We start from the raw sequence: 20,830 nt of genomic DNA on the forward strand, positions 1-20,830 counted from the left end.
TAAATTCTTGATCCAGGATGATCCCTTAAAAGAATACCCAGCCAGGGGTGCAGACAAAAGGGTCGGCGAGCTGGGAATAGGGAGGCACAGGCTGCAGGGCTGATGATGTTAAGACTCTTTAGGAGTGCATCACAGGACGATGGGAGTGCATCTGGCATCACAGTGTGGAGATTCGACAGACACAGGGTGTCTAATCTTAACGGTGCACACTATGAAAGTCATTACTTACTGCTGGACAAAGTGATGGTGTGACTAATGTGACCTTGCAGCCAAATCTTGGACTTTTAATAAAGATCAAGCATGCTTTGGTTCATGTAGGTGAAAGTGTACATGTAATAGTAACGATATGCAAAAAGTACAAACCCCAAAGTAAACGATTACACAAGTTATCGTCTCCAACGTATCTCTTTTCTTGGACTACAACAAACACACAGATTGTAGGCAACAGTTTACATCCTGGGATTGGTGATGTAGTAAAGACCGACATTATCATAATTCCTCCTGTTTCGGACATTCAGTCTGTAAGTTAACTTCTGTTAACAACCAAATCTTTCAAACATGGTAAGTAGCGTCACATTTCCAGGTGACGTCAGAGGTATTCAGGCTAATCACAACGTACAGATTAGCTGGCCAATCAGGGACACAGGGTTTTTCAAATCCGTGCGTTTCAGAAAGAGAGTGAGATCTGGAGCTACAAAAAAAATAATAATGTGATTTATATATATATATATATATATTAGTGATTCAACAATACACTTAGTTCACGGTTCAATACATATTTCGGTTCTTGTTCACGGTTTACGGTTCGGTTTCGGTTCTGATGCCTTGGCCTATTAAAGTGTTTTTAATTATTCTATGCTTAGGTAACAGGAACATTGAGATGTTAAGAAGAAAAAAATACTGGTTTTAATTGCAGTCCTCTTTATTTTATGTAAATGAAAAAATCATCTTACATCTAGTGTATTGATACAATAATATAAGATATAATTAAATAAAGACATATAAAAATGATATCCTGTTCAAACTGGGGAACATGTGAATTCATTACATTACATAAATTGGCCATTTTATATACCTGACCTTAGTAAATTAAACATTGTAAATGAAGGCTATACCTTACTGCACTACTGTTAAGTCCAACATCATGCTGTCTGTGTAGAAACCAAAAATGCGTTCCTCAAACAACATTACTGGTGGGATTTATTTACAGAAGACGTGTTTGAGGCAAATAACGCGCGTTTGCATCAATAACAAGCCCAATTTGCGTCATTCGCATTGCCCCACGCGAATTTGCATCTTTACATTGATGTTGTATGTAATCTACACGCGCAAATAATTAATCCACACCTCAGATTTAAAAGTCTGTCGTTCTGCTGCTTTTTGTTGTCGTATTTCTGTTGGGTGTGTGTGCACGCGATTGAAATCTGACACCAGCATTGCAAGCAGAGTTCAAGCAGAGTTAACGCAGGTAGCGCACAGTGACTGGATATCAACTCGCTGTGGCGTTTATAAGAGTGCAGATCACGCGCATGCGCACATTAACAAAAGTGCAGGGAATATAAAACTGACAGATTTGGATGGATAAACCGAAAAACCGCAATTCACCTGCGAGTATTGGACCGTGGGGGTCGAACCGAACGGTTCAATAATGTATTGAGAATTGTGGCATCCCTTATATATATATATATATATATATATATATATATATATATATATATATATATATATATCATTTTTCACACTGAAATAGGTGCTCTTTAAACAAATTCGACTGCTTTTCATTGCAAAACCCTCTAAGTGCACACAAAACCTCCACTTCTAGAAAAATCCACTTCTTTGAACAAGACATAGTAAACAGTTGCTTAAGATGCGCCTTAAAACATTGCAAATGATTAAAGTAAGGATTCAAGGTTAAAGTGAAAAAAAAAACGCTTGTGGCTGCCACATTCAGGTTGTATTCAGGTCTAATTACTCACAAGGGACCAAAAAAAGCCATCAGAAGACAATAACTGTATAGATTAGACTTATAATGCAATTTTTTGAGCTTTAAAAACTGGGCACTGTCCAATGCCATTATAGAGCTGAAAAGAGCCAGGATATTATTTAATTTTACTCGGACTGTGTTTGAAAGTCATATACACTTTTTTGTTGACTTTGATTTTGGCGTGAACTATCCCAAGGTATGTTTTAAAACCATTTTCAACCAATCAGTAATAAAAATTGATAACAGTATTTTTAATCTGGCTTTTTTAGCTGAAATAATGCTAAAGAGTATGGTTAGTGCTGGCCCAGCAGGTGAACCAGCAGGGTATGCTGTTTTGGCCAGCCAGCTCTTTCTATTGGCTGAGCAAGGAAGTCTTGCTGGTTAGGCTACAGTATTTAAGAAGCCTTGAGGGGACGCCAACACACCAGCATCCTAAACACAACATATGCTGGTCTATTTAAGATTGGGACATGATGCAGTCCAGACTGAAACTCACCATGGCCCTACAGTATATGCTGCTCCCAAAACAACTTATGTCCTCTGGATGATCAAGTAAAAAACTAGCTGGACCGTGAAATAAAACAGTCCCTTTGGTTAGCCAGGGAGTCTTCATTTTTAGAGGATCACAACAGCCTGTGGATGATCTAGTGTCATAGCTTTTATTGTTATAGCTGTACGACCTCTGCTGGGACCACTTAGCAGATTGGTTGCACGTCTCTGTGGCCTACGGCTCAAGGCCTGGATTAGAAAACAGCTGATTTTCTAAACTCAGCCAAAGGGACGCAACACTGGGGAGCTATTTTGTGATCGTTTGCCAGTCTGAATCAAGACAAAAGACTGCTGAGCCGTATTTCTTAAGAGAGAAACATTTTTACATTGTTGAAACTTTGGAAAAGTTTATGGGTCTGGACATTTGAAGACACTGTATGATAAAATACCAAATAAGTAACATCTCATAACCAGGCACGATGTGTCAAGTTTGTCTCTCTAATGGTTATTTGTGGTCAAGTCAGTCAAAATATATCCACCAAATGGGATCTTAGTGTGGGCGGGGCTAACCAGTGCAAAGCCACCGAAATAAAACAAAATGTCTTGACATTCAACATGTTCGCGGCTGATTAGGATAAAGACTTATTTTTCAACCATGGGTCGGGGTCCACTAAGGGTCCTCAACAAACGTCCAAGTGATAAAATAATAAAAATAAGACAAATAAAAATCTCAACATTGTAAGTATATAAGATTTCTGTATATATCTTTTGTTTTAGGAGAAGAATTATACGAGACCTCTCCATATGAACCAATGCATCTCTCTGATGAGTTCAGACTGGCCTCCATTATTTCTGGTAAGTGAAGAAATCTTATGACCTTCCTATGCTGAGTAGTGATTACAGAAACCAGTTTGTACTATAAATGTTAGCAATGTCATTTGTGTTCAGAAACCTTCACATACTCGAAAACAGTCTAAGTGTCATTAATTGATTTCTATAGACCTTCACGTAGCAGTGTGACTTTGAATTAGCACATATGAAATGTTGGACACCTCAAACTGTTTTTCTCAACAAAGGAAGGCTTACTTGCATCAGCAGCTATTCATTGTCATTTTTCTCTCGATGCAAACTGTGAAATGATGAAAAAGGTTTTAGAATCCATTCCTACACATTTTCCATCTTGTCTGTGGCTCCACTGAGCAAATAACAAATGTGAATTTCAAGGGCAGCTACTGTCTGTTGATGAGCAAAAGTTTAGTTTGTAAGAGACATTCAGTTATTCATTAAAATCCAAAGGAAAGGATGAATACCTTTTCATTCATATCTGTAATCTGTATTAAAATGTTGAGTTTTAGAACAGTTTTTTGTCACAAATTTTCTTTGGGGGGCCGCGAAGGAATGCACCGTACACAAGGGGGGCCACACGCTGAAAAAGTTTGGGAACTACTGATCTATCCGACTATCCGCCTGTCTGTCTATTTATCTATAGTATCTGTTTGCCTATATTTCTGTCTGTCTGCCTATCTATAGTGTGCCTCCCTCCCTCTATAGATAGATATATTTCTGTTTGTTTCTCTATCTTTCTTTAGTATCTTTCCACCTGTCTGCATCTGTCTGTCTGTCTGTGTGTCTGTCTATCTACCTGACTATCTGTCTGTCTGTTTGCCTATATTTCTGTCTGTCTGCCTATCTATAGTGTGCCTCCCTCCTTCTATAGATATATATATATATATATATATATATATATTTCTGTCTGTCTGTCAGTCTGCCTGCCTGTCTGTCTGTCTTTCTATAGTATCTATCCACCTGTCTGTTTGTCTATCAATAGTGTCTTTCCCCCTCCTGTATCTGTCTATCGCATCTGTCTGTCTGTCTGTCTGTCTGTACTGTATTTCTGTATGTCTGTCTATACTGTATTTCTGTCTGTCTGTCTTTCTAAAGTATCTGTCCACCTGTCTGTTTGTATATATGTATGTATGTATGTATGTATGTATGTATGTATGTATGTATGTGTGTATCTATCTATCTATCTATCTATCTATCTATCTATCTATCTATCTATCTATCTATCTATCTATCTATCTATCTATCATGTCTTTCTGCCTCCTGTATCTGTCTATCGTGTCTGTCTGTCTGTCTATACTGTATTTCTATCTGTCTATAATGTCTTTCTGTCTTTCTGTCTGTCTGTCTGTCTGTCTGTCTGTCTGTCTGTCTGTCTGTCTGTCTGTCTGTCTGTATGTCTATCTTTTTATCTATCTATAGCAGGGGTGTCCAATCCTGCTCCTGGAGGGCCGGTGTCTCTGTAGAGTTTTATTCCAACCGTAATCAAACACACCTGATCCAGCTAATTAAAGGGATAGTTCAGCCAAAAATAATATTAAACCCATGATTTACTCACCCCCAAGCCGTCCGAGATGCATATGTCCATAATTTTTTAGACAAACACATTTTCAGGTATTTTACATTTGTTTTAAATCTTTCAGTTAATCAAATGTAAAGTTATGGGGTCCACATCCTTCAAGTCCAAAAAATGTGCATCCATCCTTCACAAAATAAATCCAAACGGGTCCACGATGACAAACAAAGGCCTTCTGAGGGTAATCCGCACCGTTTTGGTGTAGAGATATCCACATTTAAAACTTCATGAAGGAAAATAACTAGTTTCCGGTAATGCCGCCATCGTAGTCGCGTCCGCATTCAAGATGAGAGCGTACTATCGGAAGCTAGTTATTTTCATTTATAAAGTTTTAAATATGGATTTCTTTGGGGAAGGATATATGCAAATTTGTTTTGGCCTTGAAGGAGCTGGACCTCTTAACTTTACTGCTTAGCAGCTGGAAGATATAAGACGTTTTCTAAAATAACTGAAAATGTGTTTGTCTGAAAAATGATGGACATATGCATCTCGGGCGGCTTTGGGGTGAGTAAATCATGGGTTTAATATCATTTTTGGCCGAACTATCCCTTTAAGGTCTTACTAGGCAAACTAGATACTTTGAGGCAAGTGTGCTGAGAGAAGTTTTAGCTAAACTCTGCAGGACCGACTGATCTATAGTATCTATAGTATCTATAGCAACCTAATCTCACAAAGTTCCGTTGGATAGTCACAGAATTTTTTGCTCACTTTTCCGTGGCATTCACACGGATCTTCGCATATTTCCGTGGCCCCGCAACAGACTTTCTTTTCCGTGGCAGTCTTACGGATTGGTTACTCAACTGTTTTGTCCTATTTTCTTACAATTGCCGGTTTGGGGTTAGATTTACATAAAATGACATCCCTACCCAAACCCAACTCTAACCCCAACGCCAGGCGACAATTGATTAAAGTTTAGAAAATATAAAAGAATACATCAGAAAAAAATAGTATAAACCAATACTTAAAGTGACATACTAATGCAAAACACCAAATCTAACCCTAAACCGAAGCGACAATGGTTTGAAAATAGGAAAAAGCAGTTGAGTAACCAATCCGTGAGAATGCCACGGAAAAGAAAGTCTCTGGCAGGGCCACGGAAATATACGGAGATCCGTGAGAATGCCACGGAAAAATGAGCAAAACATTCAGTGACTATCCCACGGAAATTCGTGAGATCATGTTGTCTATAGTGTGCCTCCCTCCCTCTATAGTGTCTGTCTATCTGTCTGTCTATACGTATTTCTATAGTATCTGTCCACCTGTCTGTTTGTCCATCTATAGTGTCTTTCTCCCTCCTGTATCTGTCTATAGTGTATTTCTGTCTATTTGCCTGCCTGTCTATAGTATCTATATATAGTGTCTTACTATCCTTCCCTCCTTAATAGTATCTGTCTGCAGTCTATCTATCTATAGTATTTGTGCACCTGTCTGTTTGTCTGTCTATAGTTTTGTTCTTTCTGTCTGTCTGTCTGTCTGCCTGTCTGCCTATCTATAGTGTCTGCCTATCAATAATGTCTGTCTGTCTGTGTCTGTATGTATGTCTGGTGTTAGCCATTAGCAAGTAAAATTGAAGTAAATAACTAAAAAGTGTGTAAATTCTTATTTGAATTCTTAAAGTCTTGTTTGCTTTGCCTTTGTGTGTGTGCGTGCGTGCGTGCGTGCGTGCGTGTGTTCGTGTGTGCATGCATTCAGTAAATAAGTTTGAGAGCAAAAACAGAGATACAGCACTTTTCCGAAACAGCACTTATTAAATGCAATAAACTAAATAAAGTCACAATGCAGTTGTATTGTTATTATGGGTAAATTAAAGCAACAAAACTACTGCAGTTTTTTTTTTTAAATTTGACAACTCGTACTGCACCATTATTTGTGGCGCAAACTACACAGAAACACGTGATGCAACAAGCAGCAAAAATATCTAATAAACTTTGTCACTAATGCAATCAAGCGTTTCTAATGATAGACATTTTGGCATTGCAACGGGTGGCGTATTCAAACAAAGCACAACTTAGGCTTTTGAATAAAGCAATCCTAATAACAATTTATATTTGAACATATTGCTATAAGAACAAGTGCATTAATCAAATGTCCAAAAAGAAAGAAAAAAAAATGATAATCTTGGGAAAGGGAAATTAGGTGCTATACTGTAGGGTAATTACACAGTGGTTACTGCCCATTCAACAAAGCACAGCCTCAATTTATTTCATACAATGTAAATGGGATTGCGTATTAGTCACGATGGCCATTCAAGATGACCACCAAGGAACAAAATCACTGTATTAACCATAATTGCAGCTTTTGACGCCTCGTTTTACCTCAAACAAGTTTTTGATTCTCATTTCTTATTGACTTCAAATAACCATTTCTTCACAATCCCCCCTCTCAATGACACGCTGGGATATGGTTTGTTGGAAGGCAGCGACCAGTTTGTGACTTCCGTTGAAAAATGTATACAGAATGCAAATATAGAAAGTACAATACCCTCTGCTGTCTCACTGATGAGTGTGAACAAAAGCTACACCCCACACCACCACAAAAAAGCTATTTTCCTTTCAATTCCTTAGAAGACTATTCACGTTTCCTATTTTTCTAAATCACAGCAGAGGTAATCTGCAGCCTTATATTAGACAGCCTAGGTTGCCATCTAAAAAAAGTCCCATCTCTAGGTTTGCTGAGGCTGTAGAATACATACACGTGATGTGCACCCATATTTAAAATGATTTGGCATGCCAGGGGCATTTAATATGCATAGTAAGGAAATGTTATGGACTGGGTTAGGCAAGGTTTTTGTAGTATTTTAGTTCTTATTTGTATGGAGTATTGTAATGGTTTTATACTGTACACTTTTAATTTAGACACAAAAAATACAATGTAATGTAAAATCTTCCCAGTTTCCGCTGGAAGAAATCAAGTCCCGCCCAGAAGCCGTTTTACACAGATATACACTGTTAAAACATTAAGTTTGTTCAACTTTTTAAAGAATTTTTAAGTTAAAAAAAAAAATTTAGGAGACCGATTGAAGTAATTTTTAAGTTGATTCAACTTTTTATAGTGATAGAGAGATAACTCATGTTTCATGCCAACTTTAATTTAGACACAAATAAACACAATGTATTATACATTGTAAACCAAAATAGGGATTGAAAAAAGATTTTTAGAGCCAATTTCTTGAATGCCCATTATAATAATAACCTAATAGCAAGCAACATTTACAGGACTGTAAAAAAGGATCAGAACTCTTACAGGGGACATATCATGAAAATCTGACTTTTTCCATGTTTTAGTGCTATAATTGACTCCCCAGTGCTTCTATCAACCTAGAAAATGTGAAAAAGATAAACCCAGTAACTTAGTTTTGGTAAATCATTCTCTGCAAGCATGTGAAAAAAATGTCATGGAAATTGGCTCCCCTTGTGATGTCAGAAGGGGATAATACCTTAATTTGCACTATCCAACCATGGCACTGCCATTTAGTGCACAGATCAACTTATTTAGCATTTCAAAGGACACACCCAAAAACTGTACATTTTTGCTCACACCTACAAAGTGGTGTGAGCAAATATCTATATGATATTTTGAGCTAAACCTTCACATATGTACTCTGGTGACACCAAAGATTTATTTTACATTTTAAAAAAGTATTTTAAATGTCCCCTTTAATAGCTTTTCTGCCAGAATAAAAATGGTTAAATACATGGAACAGCAAGCACACTATACAGTAGATCTATGTGTTTGCAGTAGTAATCTACTAAGTGGCCCGAATACATGGGGCAGCTCTGATCCTTTGTATTTGCATAATACACTTCCACTGTGCGCTACTCCTTAAGTGCCTGTAAACGCTGATAAAAAGCATATGTAACGCATGAATAAATACTTAAATTATTACTACGGTCTTCTGCAACTGCCCTAGGGAAGTTTTATACAGTGTGGCAACCCAACATCACACTGAAGCAGATTCTCATGTTAACTGCACTAATTTTTTGGTGTCTTTATACCAAAACATGTAGCAATATGATATAAAAGGTGTATAATGCCAAATAAAAAACATATTTCCAAATATCTGCATGTATATGTGACAAGTTGCTTGAGTTTACACTTAAATACAAAGACAGAGGTCATAGAGGGCACCGGTTTAGAGAATTAAGCTTGAAACCGTTTTTCTCTGCTCTGTGTTGAAGCCAAAGCAAAATCAAATATTTTCTCCCATAATTCCCTTCACCTCCGGTGAAGCCCCCATAAGCTGACTCTCCTTGAAGATTTGTTAGAGAACCCATTCCGCCTGTCATAAGATAAGATGAATATCAGGACCAAAACAACACACCTCCGAGCACACTTTGCGCTTCAAAAGCAGCACTGCAAAAGCATTCATAACATAAAAAATAATCAGACATCTTGTTACATGGCCTTTCGGATCATTTATCAAAAACAGATGACCGCTCACATCTGCCTGCCTCTTAAAAACCGTGGGATTGCTGTTCAACCTGGGTATGATAGATTTTCAAGACAGGAATGGGAGATAAGAGGATAACAGAATGGGACTTTAAAAGAAATAGCCACATGGGAGAAAGCAGTGAAACATTAAAGGATGTTTGCAACAAGTGTTGCCAATTGATTACTGTGGAACAGCCAGCGAAGATAGAAATGATGAAAGAGTGTTTATGTGCTGCAGCTGCCAACAGATTTAAAAGCAAGAAAAGTTTAGCGTGGATTAATTTTAGATTTTACCAGATGCTGGATGCTTGATAATTAGGTTTACTGGTTGAGTACGAATGATATAAAAGAAGATTCTGGGTTTTGCAATAAACAAAAATTAACTGGTCTCACTGTTAATATTAATATGTAACTTACAAAATACAAAACATGCTTTTTGGTAGGCCTATGTGTAGATAGATGCTAACGCATACAATATAGCTACCCAGTCTCACAAAGTTTCGTGATATAGTCAATTTTTTAAAATTCTTTTTTCGTGATATTATCATGAATTTCCGCGTTTTTTCGTGATTGTATAACAAATTCCTGTTTTCACGTGATTATCACGTATTGGTTACTCAACTGTTTTGTCCTAACTTCTTACCATTGTCGCTTCGGTTTAGGGTTAAAAATACGTGACTATATAACGAAATTTCGTGAGACTGGGCTGCTTATAGACGTATTTGCAACATTTAATCGTAGCATTTACTGTAAAAAAGTTGTAATTATGCAGTAGTTTGCCAGTAACGTACTGTAGATTTATATTTATCTAATTTATTGCCAACAGTTTGTTCAAAGAAAAATGAACATTATACATTAACAAAGCTTTATCTTTACATAATAAAATGATAAAAACAGCCTCATGCTTGTAAATGTTGTATGTTGTTAAAAACTTGTTAATGTTTCATGTTTAATGTTCATTTATCTTTAAACAAACTTTTGCCAGTAAATAACATAAATTTAAAATCTACAGTAAGTTACTGGCAAACTGCTGCCTGTAATACTGTAATTTCTACAGTTATGTTTTTACACCTACAAAACGTAAAACATTTACAAATCTTGCATGACATAAAGATTGATAATTTCCCTTTCCATTTTATCGATTACGTTACCACCCTACCCCAATTTTTAAAATGTATTTAAAAATATGTACAAAAAAGACGTAACAATTACTTTAAAAAATATGAATTACTTTTATATTCTGCAACATAATGGACAGAAACGTGTAGGAAAATTGTAATAACAATATAGCATTTAGAATATATTTTAAGCCATACAGTCCTACCACTGAAAATTTGCTGTAATTATGCAGCTGGTTGCCAGTAACTTACTGTAAAAGATAAAGACTGTTTCATGTTCATTTAACTTTGAACAAACTGTTGCCAGTAAATAACATAAATGTAAAACTACAGTAAGATACTGCAGCTAGTTGCCAGTAATACCCAGTAAAGATATGGATTATAGTAAATGAACAAAACATCTTTTGTAAATGTATGTTGTGTTTTGGTGTAATTAGAAGACTGCATGGGAGAAAACGCCTTTTGTGGGCAAACAAACGAAATATTACAAAATAGTTAAATGATTACAGCAATGTTATAAATGTAAAGGTTTTAACGAGTAGTCTTGTTTAATATTAAGGAATTTTTTGAAAGTACAAAGTACTTACATTAGGTAAATGAGTAATGAGTAAACTGACTTAAATAAGTATAAGAAATAAAATACTACTATTAACATATCATTAATATGACTAAGAAATGCCATTGCCCTCGATTTAAATTATGAATAGGAATATGTAAAAATCTGTATACACAAGTAAAGCTGTTAATACATAAATAATTAAATTATTTCTTCTGTCAACACATCGATATTATACATTTTAGTGTGTGTAAAAACATTAGTAAATGTGGCACCACAACACTTTATATAAAAACACACAGAGTACGTATTCTCATGGGATCACGTTGAAAATAAATAAGCCTAAATAAATAATAATATTGCATAAAATAGAGGAGAACCGGGGCGAAAGTAACGCAGGACTAAAGTAACAAAGCGATTTTCATTTGGATTTCAAACTATGACAGCATCTTTAGCACGCAACCCTTGACATAGCTGACAAATATTGCCTTATTTCCTCACCAATTAGGCGCATCTAAGTCTCGAAAGCTGTTTTCAACCATGATAAGTAAATTCCTAAAGTGGTCATTTTTTTCATTTGTTTCATGTGTTACAGTACTGATCAATATATAGGTTATTTAGTGCTCTAACACACCCTTAAAGGAATATTCAATTTTCTAAAAAGAAAAATCCAGATAATTTACTCACCACAATGTCATCCAAAATGTTGATGTCTTTCTTTGTTCAGTCGAGATGAAATTATGTTTTTTGAGGAAAACATTGCAGGATTTTTCTCATTTTAATGGACTTTAATAGACACCAACATTAATACTTAATTCAACACTTAACAGTTTTTTTCAACGGAGTTTCAAAGGACTATAAACAATCCCAAACGAGGCATAAGGGTCTTATCTAGCAAAACGATTGTCACTTTTGACAAGAAAAATAACAAATATACACTTTTAAAGCACAACTTTTCGTTTAGGTCCGGTCCAGCGCGACCTAACGTAAATACGTAGTGACGTAGGGAGGTCACGTGTTATATATATAAAACGCACATTTGCGGACCATTGTAAACAATAAACTGACACAAAGACATTAATTAGTATCAGTTGACATACAACAACGTAGGAACGGTCCTCTTTCACCACATTTGTAAACACTGGGGCGGAGTTTCGCGTTCGTCCTCTGTGACCTCTTGACGTGATGACGTAGGCTATTGCGTCGGGTCACGCTAGCGCATGACGACCGGATCTTAACGAGAAGTTAAGTTGTTATTATTCTTGTCAAAAATGACAATCGTTTTGCTAGATAAGACCCTTATGCCTCGTTTGGGATTGTTTATAGCCCTTTGAAACTCCGTTGAAAAAAACTGTTAAGTGTTGAGTTAAGTATTAAATCTTGGTGTTCTATTAAAGTCCATTAAAATGAGAAAAATCCTGCAATGTTTTCCTCAAAAAACATAATTTCTTCTCGACTGATCAAAGAAAGACATCAACATTTTGGATGACATGGTGGTGAGTAAATTATCTGGATTTTTCTTTTAAGAAAATTGAATATACCTTTAAGTTTGCCGTCCCAGAGTTCAAAATAAAAGTAAATTGGATTTAAATGTCAGGAGTTCCTGTCGGGACAACTGTAACACTTGTTACTTTTGTCCCACTGCAAATACTGTTGCATTATGTGTTCAAACTGTTAATTTTTTTATTTTCAACAATTGCAGTTTGTACTGTCAGTTGCTTTTGAAACATTTGATAAAACTGAAATGTAAAATTTAATTAAATTATTTTTACAATAATAAATGTAAAAATATTGTAGAAGTTACATATTAACAAGGTCATAGTCATGTATATTTACTAAAAACAAGTGTAACACAAAAATCTATCTTGTTTTCTTGTGTTACTTTTGACCCCCCGTGTCTTACTTTCGTCCATGCTGACAGGGTCAAAAGTAACACTGCGCTACTTACGTTAAAAGTGAAATGATACTGAAGTCGTTTTACATTTAATTAAAATTCCACCTGGTATTGTTAGACAACACTTGTGAGTTACTGACCACAGCAAAAATATATCTCGGTCTATAACATTATCCTTAAAATTAAGTTTTTCTGAAAAAAAAATTGCACCTGCTCTCCCTATTCAGAATGGGTAGGACCCAAAAGTGATTTTAAATTTTAAAGTAAATTTATGCTTGTGATAACATGGATCAACAAGCGTTATACAAACAGATAGAATTTATATCAGATGCTGTCATTAGGGCAAAACGATTACTAATAAAATCTAAAACTATAAGTCTACATTAATCCCCTGTCATCCTGACGTTTATGGCAACAAAATGAGATTGTGTTCGTATTCTCGATCATTGTGCATGGAGGTGAGAAGTATGGGTGGGAAGCTGTTGTTTAGCAGGAGAGCAGGAATGTTTTTGCCAGAGAAGCAATCAGCAGACAGGCACACTTTCCACTTACATGACCTTGTGAGAAGCAAAGCCGCAGTGAGATCTGTTTTGAAGCCCCTGCCTGATTCCCTTAGCTTTAATAAAACATGTGTGAGTGCGCTGGAGGAAACAGCCCTGAGCTGGAGATACTGTAAAAACCTTGTCTGTCAGGGAGATAACAAGGTAGCTCCGGCTTTGTGCTAATTGGCAATTGCATTTCTATATGCTAAGACTGTTTAGCACTTCTTTCAGGTCGAAAAAGCATTTCTTAAATATAAAGAGTTTCACCTTTTGCAAACTGCGAGTTTAATTAGCATATTCAAAGAAGAAATATGAGAAAATTCACCTCAATATATTCCCTATATAGCGGATGACATTTGAGTCCACTATATGGAAAAGAAGTGAATGAAAATGAGTGAACAATTTTGGACACTAAATATCAAGCGGGGATTCCTCATATACATAACCCTTACAACTGGATTGCACTGTGAAATGGTCTATTTTCAAAGTTTTTCTTCTTTGTCAGATATGTCATTTTCACTGTATTAGTTGATAATAAAGGAAACAAAAACAACTGCAGTTCATTTATTGCAGTTTATTTACTATTATGTTTATTTATTATATTTAATTAAAATATTATCTTTTATATATATTATAATAAATATATTACTGACTATTGCAATATGTTCATTTTAAAAAGTAGAAAATAAAGTACATGACTCCTTAGCATTTACACTTGTGTCAACTATTTTGATATTTTAAAATAAACTTTGACAAAGATAAAAGCAGCGCCGGCGCTTTCATAACGCGCATAACATGCTGTGCGTAGGGCACCAAGTGCTGAGGGGGAACCAAAAATAATAGCCTCATTAGCTTATAGAAATATTATTAGGCACTTTTTAGCCATGTATATGTAACAATAAAGGGGGAACGAGATAATTTCATTGCTCTTGTCTAGAAAGTATGTCCCCCTCGCCTTGTATGGTCTGCGCTGGTTGTTCGCGCGGGCGCCTGATGAAGTTTGACAGACAGTAGGCAACTTTTATGGAAATGGCTCTGAAAAGACAGCAGGAATCAGGATTTGAGAAAAGAAAGAACAAGAAACTGCGAGATGATGCCCGTGCATCACTTGCAGGTAGGTCCATGTTTAATCATGGGAAATGTGAATGTGCTGCTGCTAATCGTAATGCACAATAATGCGCCTCGAACTTGCTGACGTTAATGTTAACAAACTATGTTAACAAACTATAACTATGTTGTTATAATTTATAGCTTCGGTGCAAGCTTAATTGAGATTTTACTGTTAAACATTACCTTTGCATATGCATTTTACAAATAGCTGACGCAAGCAAGCTGTTACTTTTTTACTGTCTTTCTTTAGATATTGAGCAGTAGTTTATGGTTTATTTTGAGGTGACGGTGGTTAATACTTTCTCAGTAACAGTTTAATATATTATCAAAATAATCCAGACATGTTTTTCCCAAATTAAATGTCACTTTGAATGAATTAATAATCATCAATAATTACAAACAAGAATAGGCAATCTTCTTAAATAAAACAAAGATTTAGAGGACTAAAAGTCACAAATTTATTACTTTGTAAACATAGTAGGCTATGTAGAAATGCTAAAACATCTTAAAAAATCTAATCTAATATAAAATCATATTAAAATGAGGTGCAATAATGCACATAATTCAACAGTAATGTTTTGCTTTATATCATTCATATTTACATTTTATATTTATATATTATTTTATGTTTCTATTTACTGAAGAAAAGTTTGCACTTTGAAATGTATAGTGTGTGTTGCTATTTTACAAATGTTTACAAAGTCAGCAAAGCTGTAAAGATTTTACTTTCTCTTTTTACTGTTCTTAAGTTTTATAGGCTACTGTGATGCTGCTATTGTTTTATTGTTATTGAGTTACCGGTATATGTTTAGTAAAAGGTTAACCTGGCAATAACAAATGTTTTTTTTTTCTTGGGGTCCGGGTGGGGGACATCATAAAGGATTTATGCTTAGAGGACCAAAATGGCTAGCAGTGGCACTAAGTAAAAGGACAATTCAGATCAGCTTTACAACATTTAAACCAGACAAAGTGCTCTTTAAACTAAAACAATACAGAGTAAATGTTACCTTTAAACAAATAAAGCATTTCTAGAATAGAGCTTAAATGTAATTTTTAAATTCACAATGAAACTAAAGTAGCAATTGGCTAATTTACCCTGTGGTGACATATATCCAAGTGAAACGGCTTCTGAAATTAGATAAAAGGTAGGGTGGAACTTGAACTTGTCCATCCAGAATTTATTGGATCATTGGAAGTTGGGTTCATGTTGCTATTTGCTAATTTCTGCGATCTTTTCCCGGGCCCCGCCTTTATGCCATTCCTCGTGACTGGAAGAAAAGAGAGATTGTTTCGAGGAGAGAAGGAAATTTGCATTTTTGATTAAAGATTATGAGACCATGTGCATTTATTTTTTCCTGCCAGCGTTAAAGGTTAAGGTTGCCAGCCAGTGTCAGCATTTTTTATGATTTTCACAAAAGATTTTCATGATTTTCATTCCAGAAAATGTTCTTCTTTATATATAAACATACACAGTGTTGGGGAAGTTACTTTAAAAAAGTAGTGTTTGCTCGTTACTCGTTACTTTTTAAAAAAGTAATTCATTACTTTACTTAGTTACCGGCTTTGGAAAGTAACTTTTTACGTTACTCGTTACTTTTACGTTACTTTTATGTTGCCTGTATTTTGAAAATGTTTTGGAAACACACAAACACACGAACACATACACACAATACCCTGTTACTCAGGCATTTGATCTTGACATTGTTAAAATCTTGTCTTTTTTACATGTTTTAACACTGTACATTTAACTTAAAATATTTAATTGTGTACAAGAAAACAGCTCTTATTAATGAATTATTAGTAGCATGTTGTAGTGTCTCGGGAGATTGTGCTCATTGTTAAATAGCTTTGTGGCTATACTGCACTGGAGCGGCAGTTTAAAATATAAACCCAGAATTCAGCGAACGTCAAGAACAAAAAAAAACAACAAGGCTAAGACGCTGCACTGGAGCGGCAGTTTAAAATATAAACCTCTGGACAGAAATACCAACTTTGTCTGGTATTAATAAGCTGCACATTGGAGTGCTGGCTGCTCCCCGCGGTGCTGAAGACGCGTGATGGCACATATACACAGATATCTACGTGCAATCTATTGGAAAGTGGAGGAGTCATTAGTTGGGTTAGTAAAATAACGAAATTACAGCTTTTAAATAGAAGAAAAAAAGTTTTTTTTGTAAAGAGATATATTTTTTAAGTTTAAAAGTGCAGAACTCTTCTCAAGGGGAAGAAGGCTATACTTTTCCCCTTACGTGCAACCTATCGGAAAGCCCAGATGAGTTAGTTGGGTTAGTAAAATAATGAAATTATAGATTTAAGTACAAAATAGTATTTATATAAAGAGAAATATTGAAATAAAAAGTGCAGAACTCTTCTTAAGTGGAAGTAATAAAGTAAAATAACGAATAATAATTATATAGTAACGAATAATAGTTTCCAATAGGTTGCACGTAAATATCTGTGCTGCCACCAGTACTCCGTCCGAGCGCGTCTTCAGCACCGCGGCCAGCACTCCAATGCGCAGCTTATTAATACCAAACAAAGTGAACAAGTTGGTATTTCTGTGCAGAAACATTGAAATTTAAACATGGTCTGTGTAACATTATGTAAATTCCGCGTCTCTGTCTGATTGTTGTTTCCGTTTTCTTGTTCTTGACGTTCGCTGAATTCTGGGTTTATATTTTAAACTGCCGCTTCAGTGCAGTATAGCCACAGAGCTATTTAATAAGCACGATCTTCTGAGATACTATGCTAAGATACAATTAATACAAAACGAAATTCACTTCAAACGGAGTGGGTAGACATGATTTTGACCACTTTATTAAGTTTGTTTTCATAGAAACCTTTCTCTAAAGTGAATTTCGTTTTGTATTAATTGTATCTTAATTTCAATCAATGTTTTATCAACCAATTGCTTGAATTTAATAAATAAGAAATAAATAAAAGAAAACGATTTAGTTTTATATTTATGTTTAAAAAAAATATATTTCATTTAAACATAAATATGAAGCTGAATCGTTTTCTTTAATTTATTTCTTATTTATTAAAATCAGGCAATTGGTTGATAAAACATTGATTAAAATTAAGATGCCTCCATCCCTCAAAAATTAGGGTCAGCTGCTTCTTGCTTGCCATGATTTCTTTGCAGACTGATACGAGCCTCTGTCGTGTGTGGACGTTGTGACTATTGCACAAGCGCAGATGGCAGTGTCGCTGTCAAATCTAACCAAAAGTAACGTTGCGCTGAATTGGAAAATGAACTACGTTACGTTACCAAATTTTCAATTTTCTCAAAAAAGTAGTTACGTTACTGTAACGCGTTACTTTGTAACGCGTTACACACAACACTGAACATACAATATATGAAATAAAAGAATAGAGGCTTTCAAACCTTTCATCTTACCTTTATTTGTTCTCTTTTTATCACCTCTCAAATATGGGTAGGTTTCTTCAAAAATATTGTGTTTTTGTGAAGGACTTTTGATAGAGATCAGATTTAGAGGGATGATCAACACATACACAGAGTTTGAACTGTTTGCCCTAAGGAGATACTTCCTGGTTTTATAAGTTGGGTAAGAGCACTACCTGGTGGATAATAGCGAAAATATGGGTTGCCGGAATATCTTGTCATTGGCAGGGAAGCGTTTTCTCTTAATGGACGAGTTAACTCGCCAATGGCGGGGAAAGAGTTAAAGATGGCTTACAGATAACAAATACTACTATATTTACTTTACGTTTTTAATTTCAATTTGATTGTGGTTTTAAAGAAATCATGTCTTGTGATTGGTTTAGTCTGAAGTGTGAAAATGTCAAACCTATCTTAATCTTACGAATGTAGCTTGTAACCTGTAAGGATTTCAAATTCAGTAAAGAAAGGAAATACATTTTGTTCCTTAATCTCAGACGGATTTATTTTTTATATAAATGACAAGCAGGAGCAATTTGTCACTGTATTTCTCAAGATGCCAAACGATGGCTTATCCGAGAGTTGTTATTGGGTGAAACCTAATTAAACATGCTTCAGGACGAAGACTGTACCTGACTACCAAAAAACTGACTGTGCATGTTAAAAAAAGCTATTTGAGCACGGTAGTTTTATCAAAAAGTCAGGAAAGGTCATTATATGTCAAGCTTAACTGTGAGAAAAGGAAAAATTGGTGGATGTATTCACAGCCAGGGTTATTTCACCATGAATATTTGCTTGTTTGGATTATTTTCATCTACTGCACTGTACTGTACTGTCTAGCAAAATACCTTTATTAGAAAAAATACATGTGCATTGACATTTGCAAGTCAAAAAGAGGAAGCAACAATGTGTTGCCCGGATAAGCACGCGTATTTCCACCTGACTTCACCTGTTTCTGTTTAACCAAGCATGCTAACCCACACTGTTTCCCTCTATGTCTGCCGACAGCCATGGACTCAGCTTCTGCGAAAGGGTATGTGTGTTCGGATGTGGGGAAGCCTTGTAACCCCTGCCTGGATGCGGCAAAGGCCTGCAATCTAAACGACACCTGCAAGAGGCAACGGTCGATGTACATGGCCACCTGCAGTCGGGCAACTCCAATACAGCAAGCTCAGGAACCCTGCAATCGAAAACGCTGCCATAAGGCCCTCCGACAGTTTTTCGACCGGGTGCAAACGGAGTTCAGCTACCCGCTGCTCTTCTGCTCATGTCGGGACAAAGCTTGTGCTGAACGTCGCCGGCAAACCATCATGCCTGGCTGCTCTTTCGAGGATAAGACGAAACCTAACTGCCTTGAGCTAAGGAGGACCTGCCGCTCTGATCCGCTCTGCAGGTAAGGTTTTCCGCTCCGGGTCACGGCACCAGAAATCTTTATAAATCTGGCAGGCTTTCATGCGCGCTCTAGGGCTAAAGTTTTCTAGGTTGGGGGCATCAAATCTTTGTAAGATATATAAGTTTTGCTTGAGTTATTTGGTACCAAATAATAGTATATCCTTGTGTGTACTTTTGGACTGAAAAATATTGCTAGATTGACAAAGTTTAGAAATTGTATTTATGGTCAGCTGAAATGATCCCAGCTCTAAACAGCATGTCAAAACAAAATGAACTGTGGTTGGTCGTTGTACATGTCAATCAAAGAGTCTCCTCCTGTCTAAATGGACAGTTCTTGGCCAAAAACAAGATGCAATCTGGACCGAACACTCCTTAGGTTATTCAGTGCAAGGTCAAGGTATGGACACCTGAAACTGAAAGTGGTTAAACCTGTAGTTGAGACGTATACTCAAACACAGGACATACATTAGATCAGCAGGAGATCCATATGTTCCAAAACATTGTAAAGATTGAGTCAGTAGGTGGTCAAAAAGCAATTCACTGCAGTTGTAGCCAATATATAATCTATATAGTCAAGGACACGCATCCCATTAGAAGCATATTATTGACCCACACATATGACGGACAACAAGTAACAGCATAGCATTGATCTTTACAGCAAAAGGCACTTGTGAAGTACTAGGGTTTCATCAGTATGCCACGTATCCAGGGACAGAGCTTGTCCTAACCAGGCCTTGTCTTAATCTCAAGGGATGCGAAATCATCCATTAATCACACAACCGAGAAACCTTTGCATTATATTGGTAACATTTAGTATAGGAGGTTTATTGAGTGGGGAGTGTTAATTAACTTAGTATGGTGAACTACGAGAAAATCAATCGTCTGTGTGTCGAATGAACCGTTCCCCTTTGAGGCCGCATTCACCTTTCCCCAGTTCATGTGTCATTCATCACCCATCACCTGGGACTACAAGAGATTGCCTGCGTATAAATCTCAGTCTACTGAAGTCATTGAAAAACACTTTAAAAGTCAGCCGTACTGTTCACATGCTTAAAGAAAAGTTCAGGGTCATGGTTAAGATGTAATTGAACTGCGAGACATGAAGACTGTATTGGTTTAAATGAAATGCCACTGTGATGCCTGGCTGTTGAAGTATGGCACTTGTATATTAATAAAAACACTGTATGGTTCATTCCTGTTATGTACTGTGGCACTGTTGACAAATGAATATGATTTGCTATATAGTATTTTTTGGTACACTAAGATCAGGATTTAATACAATGGCAAAAAACTGGGTGGAAATAAAATGCTAGTGTGCTAAGTAAGTAGTGGACTTATTTAGGGATTAACAACCAGCTACATGGCTATTTACCTCATAAGTAATGTAAGGAACATTAAATATTGACTTGAAATATTTTATTTACCCATTTTTAACGAATGCAGACGTTCTGCGAGGAAAACGCGAATACTTTAGGTTTTAAGTTAAGACGTT

At 36.0% G+C, this 20,830-nt stretch overlaps 1 protein-coding gene across 1 annotated transcript in view; it reads left to right on the plus strand.

Annotated features, from left to right (window-relative positions):
- gfra2b (GDNF family receptor alpha 2b) overlaps positions 1-20,830 on the plus strand; it is a 71,571-nt gene that overhangs the window by 20,089 nt on the left and 30,652 nt on the right. The window contains exons 3-4 of the mRNA XM_065290493.2: positions 3,251-3,328; positions 18,955-19,339. Of these exons, the coding sequence (XP_065146565.1) occupies positions 3,251-3,328; positions 18,955-19,339 (463 nt within the window). The remainder of the gene's footprint in view (positions 1-3,250; positions 3,329-18,954; positions 19,340-20,830) is intronic.

The sequence above is a fragment of the Paramisgurnus dabryanus genome, chromosome 10, assembly GCF_030506205.2.
Source record: "Paramisgurnus dabryanus chromosome 10, PD_genome_1.1, whole genome shotgun sequence".
In the NCBI taxonomy this organism is placed as follows: Eukaryota; Metazoa; Chordata; class Actinopteri; order Cypriniformes; family Cobitidae; genus Paramisgurnus; species Paramisgurnus dabryanus.